Genomic DNA, 20,258 nt, shown 5'->3' with positions numbered 1-20,258 from the left:
GAAACCATCTGGCCATTAGCACCTGGGTAGGTGGTCCTCACCAAGTGTAACTTTAGCACCTTAACCACTGTGCCGCTTCACGTGTGTAAAATACTTTCCCTGTGGCTCAATGAGAATGGTATCAATTTTTAGTGCAGGTTGAGGGATCAACAGAGAGATCAGAAATCAGTGAAGTGACAAAACAATGGAACTATCAAAGACTAGATCAAAAAATACTGTGGACTATCTGCATCATACTGTGTCACTGTTCGCACCACCACCACCACCACCACCACCACCACCACCACCACGATCAGAAAATTACTGCTCATTGATAACAAAATGCAAATTACAACTGTTGCAGCTTCTAAGGAAATGCCTGGCAAATGTTGCTTGATCTTAGGAGTGGTTTTTTTCTGACAGAATTAAAATATAACTAAAATTATTTTAGCTTTCATGGCATGTTCGACAAAGAAGATTTACAACCAGAAGTGTGAGCATGGCCGGAAATGTTCTGTTATATGCATGAAAAAATATATCTGCTGAACTAACATATTTACAGCAATGATTATACAGCTTTTGATTGCTATCACAATAACTGTATACAAAAGAAAAAACTAACTGCTGCTGGAAATGGACAAGGTACTCTGACTAAACATGCAAAACAGCAGTTTCAAATCTTCCAGAATTGGGCCAAATTTGCACAAGTGAAGAAAAGTGAGTTCAGATTCTTTCATAATGATGAAGTTAAGTATGTTCTTAGTTCCATTTTGTCTGCCTTCATCTACCGTTTTTACATATGAATCACATGACAAAGCAGCATCCAACATCAGTTTGTAAGATTTGTTTGGAGAAAACAAAACACTCCAACGGCAAAGCAAACAGGAGAAAAAAAGAAAGCTGTTATTGACCTGAATGCAACATAAGTCTTTGCAAGGCAAAATCCTTCAGACTTGCTCAGACAAAAATCAGTTCCATGTGAAACTGGCCCCCCTCCCTTTTTGGAAAGAAAGAAGGATAGTTACCATTCCCGACATTGTTATTGTTAAACTTGTAATCTATCACAGAACTAAAATAATGATGAAAAAAGTGAAGTTTGGTCTCTTTCAGTGCGTACTACATCTACAACAATTGTCCGCAACCCACTTTACGGCACTTGTCAGAGGCCACCCTGCACCACTACTAGTTATTTCCTTTCCTGTCCCACTCGCAAATAGAATGAGGGAGAAACAACTGCCTATATGCCTCTACATTAGCCCTAAAAAATTTTTTGTATCTTGTCTTCATGGTCCTTACGCACAATGTATGTAAGAGGCAACAGAATCATTCAGCAGTCAGCTTCAAATGTTGGTTCTCTAAATTTTTTTCAATATTGTTCCTCAAAAAGAACGTCACCTTCCCTCTAGTGATTCCCATTTGATTTCCCGAAGCATCTCTGTAACATTTCTGTGTTGTTTGAACCTAACAGTAATAAATCTAGCAGCCTGCCTCTGAATTGCTTCAATGTCTTCCTTTAATCTGAGCTGGTATAGATCCATAATGCTCAAGTAGCACTCAAGAATAGGTTGCACTAGTGTCTCCTTTTCAGACGAACCACAATTTCCTAGAATTCTCCCAAAAAAACAGAAGTCACCCATTTGCCTTTCCTACCACAATCCTCACATGGTCATTCCATTTCATACCAGTTTGCAATGTTATTCTCAGATATATAAAAAGACGTGACTGGGTCAAGCAGGGCACTACTAAAGCTGTATCTGAACATTAAGCATTTATTTTTCATACTCGTCCACATTAACTTACAGTTTTCTACATTTAGAGCTAGCAGCCATTCATCAAACCAACTACAAATTTTGTCTAAGTCAGCTTGTATCCTCCTACAGTCACTCAACTTTGACGCCTTATGGTACAGCACAGCATCATCAGCAAACAATCACAGTATCAAACACAATTGTGCCAGTAACATTTTGAACAATAGTATAAATTGATGGTTTTTTTGGGCCCAAATTTTTTCTAAGTGGGCAGTTTGTAACTGGGAGGAAGCAAAGAATTTAAGCAATTACCTCTATACAACATATGTCATAAGTACATTCTAGGCAGAACAAATGAAGCATTACTTCACACAAATTTATTAAAATGGAAAGAGCCACCACTATGAAAGTTCACATGTAAAGAGAAAATTCACGTCTAAAGAGAAATTTTTTAGGTCCATAAGTCTCTGTAATGCAAAAGCATTTCAAATAATACTAATAATACTTCAAGACATTTATCTTTCGCCATTTTGAGACATGTGCAACAGAGCAGTGGGAACAATCCTCTGCAATATTTTCATCGGAATGAATAAGTTAGGTTTTATCTCTCTTAAGTAACACTGCCATTATCGGAAATATCATCTGTACCCAATGATTTGTGTGGAACAACTTGTCAAATTTAATCTAAAATATGCAGTAAACAAAGTCTAAATGTTTCAGCAATTTAGAATTGAAGTTATTCTGCTTAGCGATGCTGTAACAAAACAAGACAAATAAAAACCAGCAAAACAGAAGAGACACCATTTAACAGCTGTTTTGGCGGCACAATTAATTTAGCATGTTTTCACATCTAACAAGATAAATGTTGGACACTTTCATTTCTTTTAAATACTCTATACGATAAATATTACTTATTTTAAAAGTAGTTATTAAAAAAGTGAAAAAACCAACTCGGTAGGCAGAAGGAAAAAAAATCAACAAAAAATGGTTGCTAAGGACTGACATACTGCCTGAGTGCTAAATGTTCTGTTACAGCCACAGCAGGCAAACGGTTCTTCACATTCATTTTCTGTATTATTTTGTTGTCCATTTTGTTCTTCCTTATTTTTCTCCACATTCAGCATTGTTTGTCTTCTTGTCCCCATTCTTGTAACTGTAAAAGTAATCATTGACAGAAAAAAATTATATAATTAATATGAGCAGTAAAATGAAGGTTATTAATGTCCATAAATATAATAGTAATAAACAAATGTGGAATTACTCTTAGATACCTATCAAATGCTATTGTAACCTGGAAATGCAATACAAACAATTATTACCAGATTAAGAGTTAGGATGCAAAAATGCAAGCAAAATAATATAAAAAAGGAAAAGGTAACATACATAATACATTCAAGTAAACAAACCTCATTTCTTAGAAATGTGGTGATTGTAATATGTAGAACAGGGGATTCAGAGGTAGGGGAACAACACTCCAAACTAATGTATGGTAGGTTCCAGTATAACAGCCTGATGACCATACAGTCACTGTGAAAGGGAGCACAAATTTGAGTGGAAGGAAATGGGTTATACCCTCAGTTATGGAACCATATATGTAATTTAGAAATACCACAGAAAACAAAGTGAAGAGAGTTTCTTAGTCACAGAAATTGTAATTAAATAACTGCACAACAGACAAATTTCAGGTTCACACCTCCTGGGATGCATAATTTTTTACAAATAAAATTATGTCTGCTTCTTCTCACATGCAATTAACTAAAGCAAGAGAGTCTGGTCTAGTAACACACAACACAAAACACTAATATGAAGTAGTACATGTAGCACTTTAACAAATACTACCAGCATGTGTGTGATAAGTGCTTAGCATTCTGAAACTGATAAATGTTTTCACCTGTCATCTAATGTCTTTAGTCCTAACTGTCACAAGTGCCTATATCACAAGTTGTACAGCAACTGCAGATCTATATTACAAAATGGCTAACCTAGTTCATAGTTCATGGTGCACAGTTCTAGCTGCAGGTTGCATATCTAACAGCTTCCAGGGACCATAAAAATTTGATTTTCAATATTTCATATAATTATTGCCCGCACTTAAAAATTCAAAATGCCTTCTTAATCTACTCATTTAGAGGCAAAATCTTATGTTAAATTTTAATACATTAAGACAAGTTTACAGTTACAAACTGTGCATCAGTTGTGAGGTACCACGTTTGCATCCCAATCAGCATTTAGCAAAATCTGCCAATAGTTTGTTCTTCAATGTCACCTCTGTTTTTTTTTTTTTTTTACCTCAGCACTCTTAATACAAACTTGCCTTTTCAGAGGCAATAAAATGCACTACTATATGCAACAGGGAATTACAACATTTACGATTCAGTGAAACACATTTAAGTGAAGTAAGCATTTTATAATTTTTGTTCAATGTTCTTGGTCCAGATGAAAAGTCTTTAGAGACTGGGTGGGGGGGAGGGGGAGGGGGGGGGGGGTTGACTTATGTTGTTGGATAGCTTGAAGCTTCATTGGCAGCTACTAACACCTGAGGCTTTATATTACCACCACAGACAGCATCAATGGAGAAGTCATGAGGCCCCCTCTTGTTGCTAACATGGTCCACAGTAAACCCTGGTCTCACATTAAGCCGTTACTGAATGGCAGTTGATGGGTCATGCCCAGATATAGAGCTGTTTCATGGGATAGGGGCAAGATGCAATTCCTATACTTGTAACAAACAGATTTTATGCACGCTTTCCTACTTATAATGAGACAGAGCAAGTGGGTCCTGTCTCTCCTGATTTGGCAGAAGTCTCTCATCTGTCACAGTCTAGGCACCAAAAGAGCGGAAACGGGGTTATTAGTTATAGGTAGTTTCACAGTTAGGTGTGTGATGAACACCACTGAAAAAAATTCCACTGTGGGAGGGGAACAAATCAAACATGCACTAGTGTGTATACTGGTAGGAATTGCCTGTCAGGTGGAGGATCCCATCCTGGGAACTACTGACAACACAGGTTGCAAGTAGTAGCAATTGTCACTAATGTTGGAACCACTGTCCGTCGTCTGACATATGAGATGATTCTCGGTTCTTGACCTGTTGTCAGAGACTGGCAAAACGGGTGAGACAGGAAATTTCATTTTTTGGGTCTCAGCACAGTTGTTGATCCATAGCACCATTCCAACAACTGGTTGGAGCACTCTGGTTTGCAACTGAGTTTGGAGGTGTGTGTGTGTGTGTGTGTGTGTGTGTGTGTGTGTGTGTGTGTGTGTGTGAGAGAGAGAGAGAGAGAGAGAGAGAGAGAGAGAGAGAGCACCTGCCTGGGAGTTCCTGTACCATACGCTTCATCCAATTCTGTGATGACCTTGACTGGTGCTATAGGATGGACACTTGTTAAGTCAAGTCATGCTGCACAAGTCAGGTATATAACTAACAGAGTATTCACAGCCAAGTCCCAGAACCCATGTGTCTTAAACTGATATCAGAGCTTTCTACTGGCCATCATATTCAGATACACATAGCTCAGAATTATTCAAAGATAGCTTAAATTTGATTGCACATAAATACTCTGAATATACAGGTGATGAGTAACTTGCTCAGTATTAACTGGAAAAGCTATGCACCTGTTATTTGAAACTAATGAGTAACAGTCTTGAAAATAATACTGAATACTTTGCAAAACGACTGCCTCACCTCAGTATTTTGATAGCCCAGATGCCTAAGAAATATTTTATTATTACAATCTTCTACATACGTAAGGTACACCTCTGTGACTAGACAAACGGCTTTTTGACTGCTGTGTGTTTTGTTTCTTTTATTCATGAAGAATCCTTGGTGGCCTGTGCGGTAACCATTAAACGACTAACTAGGCATCACGCACCAGCCGACATCTCCATTAGCGATCACTAGAAGGTGACACGGCGGCCAAGTGACAGTGCACAATGACCATGTAGGCACATTCACTGCTCCCTGCCACACGTCCTTATGTAGGCAATTGCCAACCAACACTCACCATTGAACTTTTTACTGTTTCTTGTCACGTGGCACTCTAAATATTGTACTCACTTCCAGAATGAGATTTTCACCCTGCAGCGGAGTGTGCGCTGATGTGAAACTTCCTGGCAGATTAAAACTGTGTGCCCGACCGAGACTCGAACTCGGGACCTTTGCCTTTCGCGGGCAAGTGCTCTACCAACTGAGCTACCGAAGCACGACTCACGCCCGGTACTCACAGCTTTACTTCTGCCAGTATCCATCTCCTACCTTCCAAACTTTACAGAAGCTCTCCTGCGAAACTTGCAGAACTAGCACTCCTGAAAGAAAGGATACTGCGGAGACATGGCTTAGCCACAGCCTGGGGGATGTTTCCAGAATGAGATTTTCACTCTGCAGCGGAGTGTGCGCTGTTATGAAACTTCCTGGCAGATAAAAACTGTGTGCCCGACCGAGACTCAAACTCGAGACCTTTGCCTTTCGCGGGCAAGTGCTCTACCATCTGAGCTACCGAAGCATGACTCACGCCCGGTACTCACAGCTTTACTTCTGCCAGGAGAGCTTCTGTAAAGTTTGGAAGGTAGGAGAGGGATACTGGCAGAAATAAAGCTGTGAGTACCGGGCGTGAGTCGTGCTTCGGTAGCTCAGTTGGTAGAGCACTTGCCCGCGAAAGGCAAAGGTCCCGAGTTCGAGTCTCGGTCGGGCACACAGTTTTAATCTGCCAGGAAGTTTCATTGTACTCACTTGTTTCAATGTTGTGAGTTACTATGTAATTGGTGAGACTGTGGGTATTTTTCGTGTTTGCTTCACAATCACGGATCCTGTGCCCCAGGCTACATTGCCGGGGGTGTCAATGGTAGTTGTGTTTCAACAATTTCTATGACAGCAGTATGACGAAAGTCAAGTCACACCTGAGGATGCATCTTTAATTGATGCAAAATCGGTCATGACTTTCAATAAAAAGTATTCTGCAGCCAGCGTGGATCACTTCATTCAAAACCTGTTGTTTGTGATACTCTCCCAACAGTCAGCTGTGAATATGCTGCTATTCCCACAAAACAATGAGTCAACAGAGGCCCTCCAACAGCTTTTCACTGTGTAATGGATACAGGCATGATCAGAGCCCTTTTCTTCTCATGGATCTCGCCAAGTACACTATGCAATCAGAAGTATCCGGACACCCCCAAAAATATGTTTCTCATATTAGGTGCTTTGTGCTGACACCTACTGCCAGGTACTCTATATCAGCAACCTCAGTAGTCATTACATATCATGAAAGAGCAGAATGGGATGCTCCACGGAACTCACGGACTTTGAATGAGGTCAGGTGACTGGGTGTCATTCGTGTCATACGTCTGTACAGAGATTTCCACACTCCTAAACATCCCTAGGTCCACCTGATGTGACAGTGAAGTGGAAACATGAAGGGACACATACAGCACAAAAGCGTATAGGCTGGCCTCGTCTTTTGACTGACAGACTGCTGACAGTTGAAGAGGGTCCTAATGTGTAATAGGCATACATCTATCCAGACCATCACACAGGAATCCCAGACTGCATCAGGATCCACTGCAAGTACTATGACAGTTAGGCGGGAGCTGAGAAAACATGAACTTCGTGAAAGAGCGGCTGCTGATAAGCCACACACCATGCCAGTAAGTGCCAAACGACATCTTGCTTGGTGTAAGGAGCATAAACATTGGACAATTGAGCAGTGGAAAAATGTTGTGTGGAGTGACAAATCACAGTATACAATGTGGCGATCCGATAGCAGGGTGTGGGTATGGCGAATGTCCAGTGAACGTCATCTACCAGTGCGTAGTACCAACAGTAAAATTCGGAGCTGCTGGTGTTATGGTGTAATAGTGTTTTTCATGGAGGAGGCTTCCACCCCTTGCTATTTTGCATGGCACTATCACAGCACAGGCCTACACTGACATTTTAAGCATCTTATTGCTTCCCACTGTTGAAGAGCAATTCAGGGATGGAGACTGCATCTTTTAACACAATGGAGCACTTGTTCATAATGCATGGCCTGTGGCGGAGTGGTTACACGGCAATAACATCCCTGTAATGGACTGGCGTGCCCAGAGTTCTGACCTGAATCCTAAAGAACACCTCTGGGATGTTTTGGAATGCCGACTTCACGCCAGGCCTCACTGACCGACATCGATACCTCTCCTCAAGGCAGCACTCCATGAAGAATGGGCTGCCATTCCCCAGCACCTGAGTGAATGCATGCTGGCGAGAGTGGAAACGGTCATCAAGGCCAAGGGTGGGCCAACAGCATACTGAATTCCAGCAGTACCAGTGGAGGGCGCCACAAACTGTTAAGTCATTTTCAGCCAAGGGTCCAGATAGTTCTGATCACGTAGTGTATGCAACAGCTTTTGTACAAACTGATCCCTCTCATGGAACGAGTGTACCTGTCCTTCAATAAAATGTGTGCTTTGCTATCTGCCTACTTTCAGTGCCACTGTCTTGTCAACTATATCCCACTTGGAATTTTATCCAAACTAATCATACCATCCATGGATGGCTCAATTGCAGGGACTCAGCAGGAAATGCCATTTTGCGACTTGTGTACATAATGAATTGTATGCCAAAGTGATAATTTGGAAAGCCATTATTCGGGGGGCTTTGGATAAGGAGGTGCATTAGAAGCTTTACACTTTGAAGACCCTACTTTGAAGGACTTTTAAAATTAGCTCAATCCTTCGAAGTATCCTGTCCCAAGGGCCGTCTGTTAGATTTCGGGTACGAGGTGGCACCTCTCGCTTCAGACCTGGAAGAGGAATTCGACCTAGCTGAAGCAGAAAATGCAGCAACCGCTGAGAGCAAATATTATCACCCTCCAGCTCAGTCTCGTGAAGGAGGAAAGCAATCTCGTCCCCCTGACCTGTACATATTTCCATTGTGCCCAGAATGTTTTCAAAAACATGTCGGAGATGACTAACCAATAGGTGAGCACAGTGCAAGGCATGCTAGATGGGATGACATCTCGTATCACTTGTCATGCTCAAGGTAAACAACACTCACAATTTCAGAACACACTGGATATTAATTGAGATAATTATTAATTCATCTAAATCCTCCAACCTGGGAGTCTACCTTCAGAAATCGTTCATCACACTCACTTTTTGCAACAAACAAGTCCAGCCGCAGGTTGATACAGGTCCCTCTGCCCCTGTTAAACTTTCAAACATATCTGCAACTGGCAGTGTCTCCCCTGCCTCCTACAGCTTGCCGCTTGGAGGCATATAACATGAAAAATATCCCACTTAAATTATGACTGTGGCATCATGCACACAAGATGTACACCACCTCACCTTTCCGGTGGTTCACTGCACAGATACAGAGAATCTTTTTGGCCTCAACACTCTCTCTCAGACTTCAGATTTGCCACCAAGGTGGCCCATCTGGTCTCTGAACAAATACTGTTTCAAGAACTGGATGACCTCAGTAAGGAATACGCTGAGATTTTCTCCGAATGTCTTGGCAAGGTTAAGATCTTTATGGTACGCATTACCTTAAAAGTGTTAGCACGCACCTGCTTCTTATGTGCACTGCTCAAGCCCGTCGCATTGTGGGAAACCATTAAAAATTAATTGTACAGGTTGACTGCCTTGAATGTCACTGAACCAGCATCTTCAAGTTAGTGGATGACATCATTAGTTAGCATAAAAAAGCCACTGGGAAAACTGTGCCTGTGTGGAAATTTTAAGGTTACCATCAATCCTGAATCAAAGATCGAGACATATCCCATTCTGAAACCTATGAAATTTCCTCAGCCCTAGCGGACAAACAGCATTTTTCAAAAATCGATCTCACTGAAGTCTGTTTAAAACTACTTCTGCACAAAGAATCACAGAAAGTCCTCATAGTCAACACACTGCATGGGTTGTGTGGGTTAAAATGTATAGTTTTTAGGGTGGCCAGTGCCCCAGCTATTAGTTCAAAGATTCCCTGAACTACTGCTGCAGGATGTGCCAGTATGTGTACATTACCTCGACAACATCATGGTGATAGTATGCACTTAGCAAACTTGTGGCAGCTGTTTAACACCCTCCAGTCTGCAAGCCTCAAATACAACCTTGAGAACTCAATTTTCTTTCAACCTAGGGCATGTTATCTCGCACAACAGTATTCAAACCACACAGAAGCTGGTAGAAGCCATCATCGCACTTCCTCACCCCAGAAACCTAAAAGTGCTTCAGTCTTTCCTGGGATACATCACATATTACAGTAAATTCAACCCAGATGTGGCATTGATTAGGCACCCGTTAAACAATCTCCTAAAGAAGGCAATACTTTTTGTCTGGTTAGAAGCGGATGAACAGGCTTTCAAGACTTTGAAACTGGCCCTCGTATCAGCCCTGTGTCTGGCAACATTTTAATTGGGTAAACAGTTGATGGTGGTGGTGGTGGTAGCCAACGGACCCTTCTGAATGGGGCACTGGGGTTGTCTTGGTGCGTAGAGGTGCAGACAGCTGGGAACATCCGATCACCCCTGGAGTTTGACCACGATATGACATTGTGCTTTTATTTGGAGGTAGAGAATAAGCAGATGCTAGAAACTTTTCCAGTCATGGTGCTCTGTGTGGTGACAGTAATCGTGAAAGACACAATTTTACAGCAGTTGCTGTGGTCCTTCCAACAGTGCTGGCCCGACCGCATTCCTGGTCAGGACTCCAACCCATTGCATCATTATTTTCATCTTAACCACTGACTCATCTTGGCAGATAGCATCCTCCTCTTCACTACTGACCAGTGGTCTCCCCAGAACCTTTGTAACCAACAATATTACAGCTCCTGCACAAGCATCTTGTTCCAGCTGTTCTCAGTGTGAACAGCAGCAGGCGGTGTCCTGTCAGATGTTCTCTTCCTCACCGACACCCTCCCACCCGTAGGATCGGGCTCATGACGACTTTGCAGGATCCTTCTTGGATACAATCCGACTGACTATCGTCTTCGATGCGTACTGTAACTTTCCGTACATGGTCCAATGTCGGTCCACGAGTGCGGAAGCTACGGTTGCTGTGTTTTTATTGAAGGTCTTCCTCTAATGCTGGTGGTAGACAATGGACTGCAATTTCGTTTTGAAGTTTTCAGCAAGTTCAGCCATCGCAACAGCATTCCCACACTCACTGTCACTGCCTTTCCATCCCCAGTCAAATGGTGAGGCCAGAAGCTCATGCACACATTCAAGAAACAGATGCTAAAGTACATGGCCAATATTTCTCCAGAGGAGGCTGTCAAGGTGGTTTTTTTTTTTTTTTTAATTCATACAGGGCAAAGCCAATAGGGGAAAGGCACTTGGTGGAAATCCCTTACGCTCAACAGATCCGCACCTTTCTAAACTCAAGCTGTGTTGCCTGTGGGCTCATTCACAATGCCACGTTGATATTTCTGGGTGGCACTCACATGTGGACATAGGGACCTAGGTGCCATCAGGACAGGTGGATTCCAGCAGTTGCATGGCAGCTGCAGGGCTACGATGTGTTCACTCTGGAGATGGGGTAGTGACTCGCCATCAAAATCAGCTGCATTTGCGGCAGGGGACTCAGCTGGCTCCTTCTCTGAGCTCTCTGCGATTTCGCCACCAACCTTCACCCCTTCTCCTAGTACCCTCTGCTCCCTCCCCTCTTGTTCCCAAGCTGTTCCTGCCTTCAACCTCTCCGCACTTTGTGCCATCCATGACCCTGCTCCCATCTTCTGCTGTCTGTGGGCCCCCAAGATGGAACAGATATCAATGACAACCAGGCTGCAGTACTGGTTTTGTTGGCACCGCCCCCGCCTCTACTGGTTTTTTCAGTGTCAGGACCAATATGGACATGGCATGACCTCCACTATGGCAGAGACACGGCGACAACTTCCGTGCTACCAGGAGGGATCCTTCTGACCATATACTCCTGTCTGTGCTGACAGGGAGCTCGTTAAGCCGGAGAGGTCATCTAATGCCCCCAACATTATCATCCTAATTCAGGGCACTGCCGGGATGTCAGCCAAGCATGTGCTGTGGTGGCGAGATGAAACTCGTTGCTGCTCCACGGACGAAGGGTTGTGGTAACCAACGGATTACCACCTAGGTGTCAGGCACCAGGTGATGTCTCCATCAGTGGTTGTAGGAGGGAAGATGGTAGCCGAGCGACAATGCACAACGACTGCACGGCCACATTCAGGGCCCCTGTCACATGCCCCCATATAGGCAATCACTGTCTGGCATTTGCTCTCATTCAGCTCTGGCTCCACACGCAGCTGACATTGTCAGTGGGCTCCATATGCATCTTACATTGTCATTGAAACGTGTAAAACTGTTGGCACACAGACTGTACTGTCAAACACCAACATTGTGGTTCAGCATGCTGCTGAATTCTCAAATGACACGACTTGTGCATATTTTTACGCTTGCTTTAAAGTGGTTTACGCGATCACAACACACTCCAGTGGCAATTGTCAGCTGTACCTGGATCATAAATCACACTGTTTGCAAAATGAACGAGCATAAAATTCCTATATTAGCTCTATTACAATTTACTTCCGTCCCTTGTATACCTGCTATTCAGGTTGTTCTGTCTGTAGTACACATGAATAAAAACTTTAATATCGGTAAACATGTCATAAAACATTGGGATAGTACGATGTCCAGGACATTGGCTTATAAAAGTTCCATTACAAATAAAGCAATACAAATTTACAATAGTTATCCACATAGGATAAAAATTTTTCATCATTCTCACTTTTTAGTAAAAAAAGGTCATTCTTACTTGATCACTGTTTCTACTCAGTACCAGAATCTTTACAACATGTAAATTACAAAACTTAAAAGAAAAAAAGGGGCAAAATTTCTTACTGCAGGTGGTGCAAGCTGTTTAGTAGATTAAGCTAATCGAAGAAACTCACTCCTCAAAAAGAGCACACTTATATTTACACAACATTGAATATTATAATATATTAAACTAATAAAAAAAGTATAAAAACCTATTAAAAACACGAAGGTTAGAAAAAAATATTTCATTGTAGTGGGACGCAAACCATCACCACATCATAATGTGGTCACAGAATCTGAGATGCTATTCATTGTGCTAAAGCAACCAAGTACTAGAGCGGACCGTATCCAGCTTCTTACCATTTACTGGAAGCTTCAATTATAGCTACATTAATAACTGAAATTTAATCATAACAAATAGTACCAAAACAGCGCATTTCTTGATGGATCATCAACATGCATTTGACTTCAAATTACATACTCTCATTATATGTAAGTAACTATAATTATTTTCCCATGAATATGACGTTTCTTATCATTTTATTACACCAAATCATACAATTAACAGTGGGTTTTTGGGATCTCCTCAGTTCACTGGTGCTCAGAAACAGCACATGTACATACGGGTTTCAACTGAAGGCCAATATGGTGCCTTCCAACTCTGCACCGAAGGGAAATGGCATGCACGTAACATAGGTGGCATGCTGGCATCTCATTGATCAATATTTAAACACATTTTGAGAGTATCTAACATGCTATACATTTCTCTACAAGTTTGGAAAGACTTCCCAACATGCTATTCCATGCTATGACGTCAGAAACTCGGCACGCTCAATGCTCACGATTCAGATGCATGGCCCGTGTGCCAACGACTTTACTGTTTCTTGCTACATGGCACCCCGAACATTGTACTCGCTGTTCTACCTTATACTTGTGATCTCAAAAAGATACTTAATCTAGCTGTGATTGTGTGTTTTTATATATTCAGTTACAATAGCCCAAAACACATATTTTTCCTCTACTGTAAGTATATACAGGACATCTGCTAAAATGGTTCTAAATCTGTTTCTACACTACATTTTCCGGAAGTCATCTCCAATCATTAGGTTAAAAGAGCTTTTTTGATGCACAAGTTACAAGATTTTAATGACTGTTTCACTTACAATTCTGTTTAGCACAATTGTGTCACTATGGGACTGTGTTTATTTACCTGAACAGACCTGGATGTCCTATTCTGAAAACTTGTATGATTATTTCAGTATCTGCTGTTTCAAATTTATTCAAATGCATATTTTTAGTACTGTATGTTTACCATCTGTAGTAATTTCAGTCAAAAGCTATTACCATCTATCGTCTTTTGTTTATGATTTGGTAGCTGAGTAAAATTGTTTTCATTTGGGAATGATAGAATTTAAACAAAATGATAAACATTTTAAACCTTCAGGCTACCTCCATGCATGATTTTTTTCAAGAATATCACCAATGAGACAAAATTAGCAACTGTGTGGTGCTGGGAAAGAGGAGGAAAAGGGTAGGGGGAGAAGGAGGGAGTCTGAGCTGCAGTAAACACTGTAGTCACTGGTGTTTGTAATGAAAGTGATGTTAATTTTAACGTTGATACTAAGAACTTCCTGTTTCCCTCGCCTTCAAAATTTCACCCAACTTCAAACTTTCTCCATTCATCAACCCCCCCCCCCCCCCTTTCTCCTTCATCAGTTTCCAGTCTCTTACAGTCATAAATAAGCAATTAGCATTGCAATGATAGTGCGTGTGCGTGTGTGTGTGTGTGTGTGTGTGTGTGTGTGTGTGTAGTACCAGAGCCCACATGCCAACAGACCAAAGGCCACAACAATTCAAAATGGCCAGCTCCAAGATCAAAAAAGAGCAACAGCAGTGGCCAGGAATTGGCGTGCACAGGCCACACTATTTCCTGCTACCAGATAAATCAACTGGAGCCAACGACGTATGTGGTATCACTTCACAAGGTAATTACTTGGGCTCGCAGTCTAGATCCGGTTTCAGCACAGCAAGCAGCCCTGCAAAGGCTTCACCAGAGCATCACTCGCCACACTCCAAATGCCTCTCCACTCTGCATGTCACTGAGGAACAAGACTTTGTCAATGTAACGGTGCCATACCAGGAGGCCTCAGCAATCTCTGCTTGACTACTTCTTCGCAGCTTTGACATTTCGGTCATAGTACTGGTAGTATTTGCACAAACTCAGACAATTTCTCTGGTTCTCTCATAAGGAATTCATCAGGTAAGTATGATCCTGAGAAACTCCAAGTATTGTAATTACATTACTTTTTTTTTTTTATTTTAACACCCGCCTAAGACTCTGGACACTAACTTTTGGATTCTATTTCAGAACTTAACTTTGTTCAGGTAATTGGGAAATTGTATGTTAAACTTCAGACTTTAATTTGGTCAAACTTACAAACTTTAATTTTGTGGAACTCTGAAGCTATTTTTGTTTTAATCACTCACTTCCAGAGGACCCATGTTGTTTCTTTGGAAGTTACTCATCGTGTTACGACAGAGCCAGGGCATGTTACATATTTTGTTTACAATAAAACTTTTACTTTTTAATGCTGCATCTGATGTATTTCCGTGTGTTATTTCCATTGGGATGGGAGATATCAATTGCTATATAAGAATGTAATAAACCAAAACTAAGGGTTCAAAGAATTAAAAATCACTAATCTTGCAGATTTCTTTCATAAGAAGAAATGGAAATTCATACTGAAAAGAATAATTCAAAGTCTTTAAAATTGCACAAGCCAGTTCTTGTAGTGTTCACTGCTGAAGGTGGTTATAAAAGTGAGGAACCCTTGAAATTTCGTTCACTTCACTTCAGGAACTCAGTTCCAACAAAATTTGATCATTTTGAGAACTGCTGAGATATTAGTATCCATATCACACACAGGTACTGCAGTAATTCATATTTCTGGGATAGCATTTGAGATGTTCACTGTGTTTCCACAATTATTTGTGAGCATAAGTGTCCTATACTCAAGAAAGCATTTGATAAGACAAGCATAAGCAAACAACATAACCAAAAACATCTTAATAGTTGTAAAATGGGTTCCATTTTCACTTTTAACAGGAGCATATACATCACTCACTTATCTCTGGCTAGCCAACAACATAGCCCTATGTTGCATTGTTTATGTTGACTGTGTTTTTATCACACATTTCGTGCTCGTACTGTTGTTGTTGTTGTTGTTAGTATTCAGTCCAGAGACTGGTTTGATGCAGCTCTCCATGCTACTCTATCCTGTGCAAGCTTCTTCATCTCCAAGTACCTACTGCACCCTACATCCTTCTGCATCTGCTTAGTGTATTCATCTCTTGGTCTGCCCTCCAATACTAAATTGGTGATCCCTTGATGTCTCAGAATATGGCATACCAACCGATCCCTACTTCTAATCAAGTTGTGCCACCAATTCCCCTTCTCCCCAATTCTGTTCAGTACCTCCTCAACAGTTACATGATCTACCCATCTAATCTTCAGCATTCTTCTGTAGCACCACATTTTCAAAGCTTCTATTCTCTTCTTATCTAAACTATTTATCATCCATGTTTCACTTCCGTACATGGCTACACTCCATACAAATACTTTCAGAAACGAGTTCCTGACACTTAAATCTATACTTGATGTTAACAAATTTCTCTTTTTCAGAAACACTTTCCTTGCCATTGCCAGTCTACGTTTTATATCCTCTCTACTTCAACCATCATGAGTTATTTTGCTCCCCAAATAGCAAAACTCCTTTACTACTTTAAGTGTCTCATTCCCTAATCTAATTCCCTCAGCCTCACCTGATTTAATTTGACTACATTCCACATCCTACTTATGTTGCTAATTGGGTAGATATTCATCAGATCATTTACCACATCAAAATGACAAACTTGTGACTTTAGAAAAGAAAAGAGAAAAAAGACCTAGTTCTCAGAGTTAGCTCATTTGTCTCCATTACAAATGATGTTTAACACTGCCTGAATACTTTGTATACTTTCCCGTTTGTTCATAAAGTGAACATAATTGTACACTAACATACCATAGGCATTTAAATACAACATAGATTCAGGGTATCTACTACAGTGAAGTGACCACTGATCTGATGGATTGTGGGCACACTAATCTTTGAAATACACTGTATCTCAAGCTGATGGGGTGGATTGTGGGCACATTAATAAAGATATTGTTCTGAAATTTGGCTGAATTACTCATTGGGAATGTCCACAATGTGTAATAGGCTGATTTTTTCATTTTAATTTATTAATTAGTTACTGCAAAACACATGATAAAACTACATCTTTGTTTCAAACATACACTATTTTATAATTTTATCAAATTTCAAAAAACTGTGCTACTAGTCTGTGCACAATACCCTATAGATTAAGAAAATGGTTTTTTTATTTTTTTTTTATTTATTTCAGAAATGATTTTCAGACTGCACGACTTCCAACGTGGGTACACCTCATTTTGGACCGAGCAACTTTTAAATCCTCACATAGGGGGAGCCCTTAATGGTAATTGAATTAAAAAAAACAAAAAAACAAAAAAACAAAAAAACAAAAAAATTCAGAAAATGTTGCCAAAAAATCAGAAAATAATTTGCAAAAAGATTTATGTTGATTACTTCACTTGTTTTCAAACAAAAAATCATAAAAATTGTTTATATTATAGGGTGACTGAGGGGAATGGGCCCTTTAGAAATCATTTACTCCTGTAGTGCACAACAACACTTCACTTTAAAGAATACCACAGTATACTTGCTTTATCTCTCAATCTCTGTCTCTCTAGCTGTGAATGCACACACGTAATACATCAGCATATCTCCTAAAATTGTTGCACAAAACTACAGACTCAGTATTTGACCACCATAACATGGACACAAAAATAAAATACTGCTGATAAATGATTTTGAAATTGGAAAGTAATTGAAGTAACTTGATAATAAGAAAGGAACTGGACCCAATACGCATCTCCTAGCAGCTGTTGTTAAAGGTCACCAGAGCAAAGTAACAAGGTATCCTATGCAACTGAAAAATGCAGTTCATATTTTTTTTTTTTTTTTTACAAATGTCATGAAACATGTTATCTATGTTGTTCACTCTGCTTGTTGCAGAACCAAAAAGTATTTCAACAGATGAGATAACAAAAAATTAAGTTCTACTATTTATTAATAAGACCCAGAACTATACCATGGAGAGTAGCAATCAGGATGGTACTATGTTTGTTTGTTTGTTTTTTATTCTGGGAATCAACAAACTGGCATTAACCCTTTAACTGCTCTGGACATGTTAACACTTGAGCCTTTGTACCTGTCCCTGTGTGCTCTGAACGTGTTTACACGTGCCACTAGTCCTTCTACCTCATATTCTGAATGTGTGTATGCGTAGACATGTTCAGAGTACCAGATAGAAGGACTGGTGGCGCATGTAAACACATTCAGAGCACACAGAGACAGGTACAAAGGCCCGCACGTTAACACATCCAGAGCAGCTAAAGGGTTAGGTAACCAAAATAAGTACTGACAGAATATCAGACCAGATATACCATGAGTGTGTGTAGCAAGGAAATTACTTAAAGCATTTCAAGACTGTTATTAAAATAAAAGCAGGATGAACACCGTTTTACATCTCATGGGCAATATGGCCATTAGGTATTAAGCATATGCTCAAATCGCCCAAGGGGGAGGAAATGGAGCACATTCTGTGCATACGAACTAACCTTGTGATGCCAGTCCCCCCCCCCCCCCCTTTCCCACAACGGTTTTGTAAAATTATGAAAACCAAAATTTTTCTTGCAATCGATATACTATGCTACCTGCCTCAGTTAATAACATTACTTTGGTTACACATAAATCACTGTGCAGATAATGTCACTTCCTCTGTGAGATTAAAAACCAAAAGTTATTGTTCTATATCACAAGATATTCCAATATCTGTTTGTTAAGGGGATACGGAATCGGATTTTGGGTTAAAAAATCGATTTTTATTTTAATTGGCGTATTATATTCTGTTATGTTTCCTCTTTAAAATGACGTATCATACATAGCTCTACTACAATTATAACTATTTTATTTTTATATATTTGTGAGATCGGGTATTGCGCTTTAGTTATACACGTCTCTCGTGGCTGACCATGAACTTTTTGGCAGTACCTTTAAAGTGACATGAATTCAAATATCCCGGTTTCCAGCGACTATTTATACACTAGTTGCCCGAAAATGTTTCTCTCTGGTTTCCTCAAGTTACTCTTTGACTTTGTGGCGGGACTGTTTTGTAAACAGTGTGATATAAGAAAGTAGTTGTTGTTGAGTTATTTCGTATTTAGTGCTTCATTTTTCGCAGTGAAAATGCCTAGAGCTAAAGCAAAAGTATTTAAAAAGCGTGTGAACTGGCAAAAGAAAAGAAATAATGATTCATTAGCAAAGCAAAGCAGTTCATCATCATCACTGTTGGAAAATGTGAATCCACTTATTACTGATTTGCCGAACGAACTTACACCAAATGAAAACAGTGCTTCTCATAAAAAACTAAGAGATTTGGAAGAGAAATATAATTTACTTGATAGAGGGAATGAAGTTTTTGAACTCATTGATACGAATATATTGTGTGAAGCTCTTGAAAACAGTTTGTGCTGCAAAAAATGTCATGGAAACGTTTCTCTGAAAGTAGAATCCCATGTTGCCCTGGCTGCCCAGTTTAATTTAATATGCAGTGTTTGTAAATACAGCTGTAAGTTTCCAAGTTCGGTTTCAGTAACTGTAAATAATGGATACAAGAAAACTGAACTTTATAGTGTAAATATTATGTTAGTTTATGGATTGCGAGCAATTGGTAAGGGCAAAGCAGCTGGTGATATGCTATGTGGTGTTCTAAATCTTCCAAGTGCACCTTCAAAGTTTGAAGCTTACAATTATGTACTAGGATCTGCAGTTGAAGATGTAGCACAGAAGTCAATGCAGGTTGCTGTGGAAGAAGCAGTGGAAGAAAATGACGGCAGTCGTGACCTCACAGTGGCGTTTGATGGCACGTGGCAGAAAAGGGGCCACACCTCCAACAATGGTGTTGTAACAGCAACTAGTGTTGATACTGGCAAGGTTATTGATGTTGCAATAATGTCTAAATACTGTAGGTGCACAGGCAGGCTGAAAAATGAACACAGTGATGACTGTATTGCTAATTATTATGGTAGTAGTGGTGGCATGGAGGTTGCTGGGGTGAAGAAAATTTTTCATCGCTCTTCACAGTGGTATAATGTTCGCTATGTCAAATATCTGGGAGATGGTGACTCTAAAGCATTCAAAGAAGTTTTGGAAAGCAAACCATATGGGAACAGTGTAAATATAAGCAAACTTGAATGTATAGGACATGTGCAGAAGAGAATGGGTGCCAGGCTGAGAAGGTTAAAATCAGTTATGAAAGGGAAAAAACTAGATGATGGGAAAACCTTGGATGGCAGAGGAAGATTGACTGATTCCATAATAGACCACATTCAGAACTGCTATGGCCTTGCAATCAGGCAAAATACAGGCAATCTTGAAGAAATGAGGAGAGCTATATGGGCTTTATATTTCCACACCGCATCCACGGATGAGCATCCACAACATGGTTTGTGCCCCAAAGGTGAAAACAGCTGGTGTAAATACAATAGGGGACTAACAACAGGAGAGAAATACATTCACCACCACAGTCTACCATCAGCCATCATGGCAGAAATAAAGCCCATTTTCAGAGATCTGGCTGACAGAAGTCTTCTGAT

At 40.4% G+C, this 20,258-nt stretch overlaps 1 protein-coding gene across 1 annotated transcript in view; it reads right to left on the bottom strand.

The window, feature by feature from the left end:
• LOC126416151 (gastrula zinc finger protein XlCGF57.1-like) overlaps nt 1-20,258 on the bottom strand; it is a 140,087-nt gene that overhangs the window by 92,168 nt on the left and 27,661 nt on the right. The window contains exon 4 of the mRNA XM_050083699.1: nt 2,735-2,880. Within this exon, the coding sequence (XP_049939656.1) occupies nt 2,735-2,880 (146 nt within the window). The remainder of the gene's footprint in view (nt 1-2,734; nt 2,881-20,258) is intronic.

Source organism: Schistocerca serialis, chromosome 8 (genome assembly GCF_023864345.2).
Source record: "Schistocerca serialis cubense isolate TAMUIC-IGC-003099 chromosome 8, iqSchSeri2.2, whole genome shotgun sequence".
NCBI classification, from domain to species: Eukaryota; Metazoa; Arthropoda; class Insecta; order Orthoptera; family Acrididae; genus Schistocerca; species Schistocerca serialis.
The sequence above is the reverse complement of the archived record's forward strand: the minus strand, read 5'-3'. Positions and strand labels throughout refer to the sequence as shown.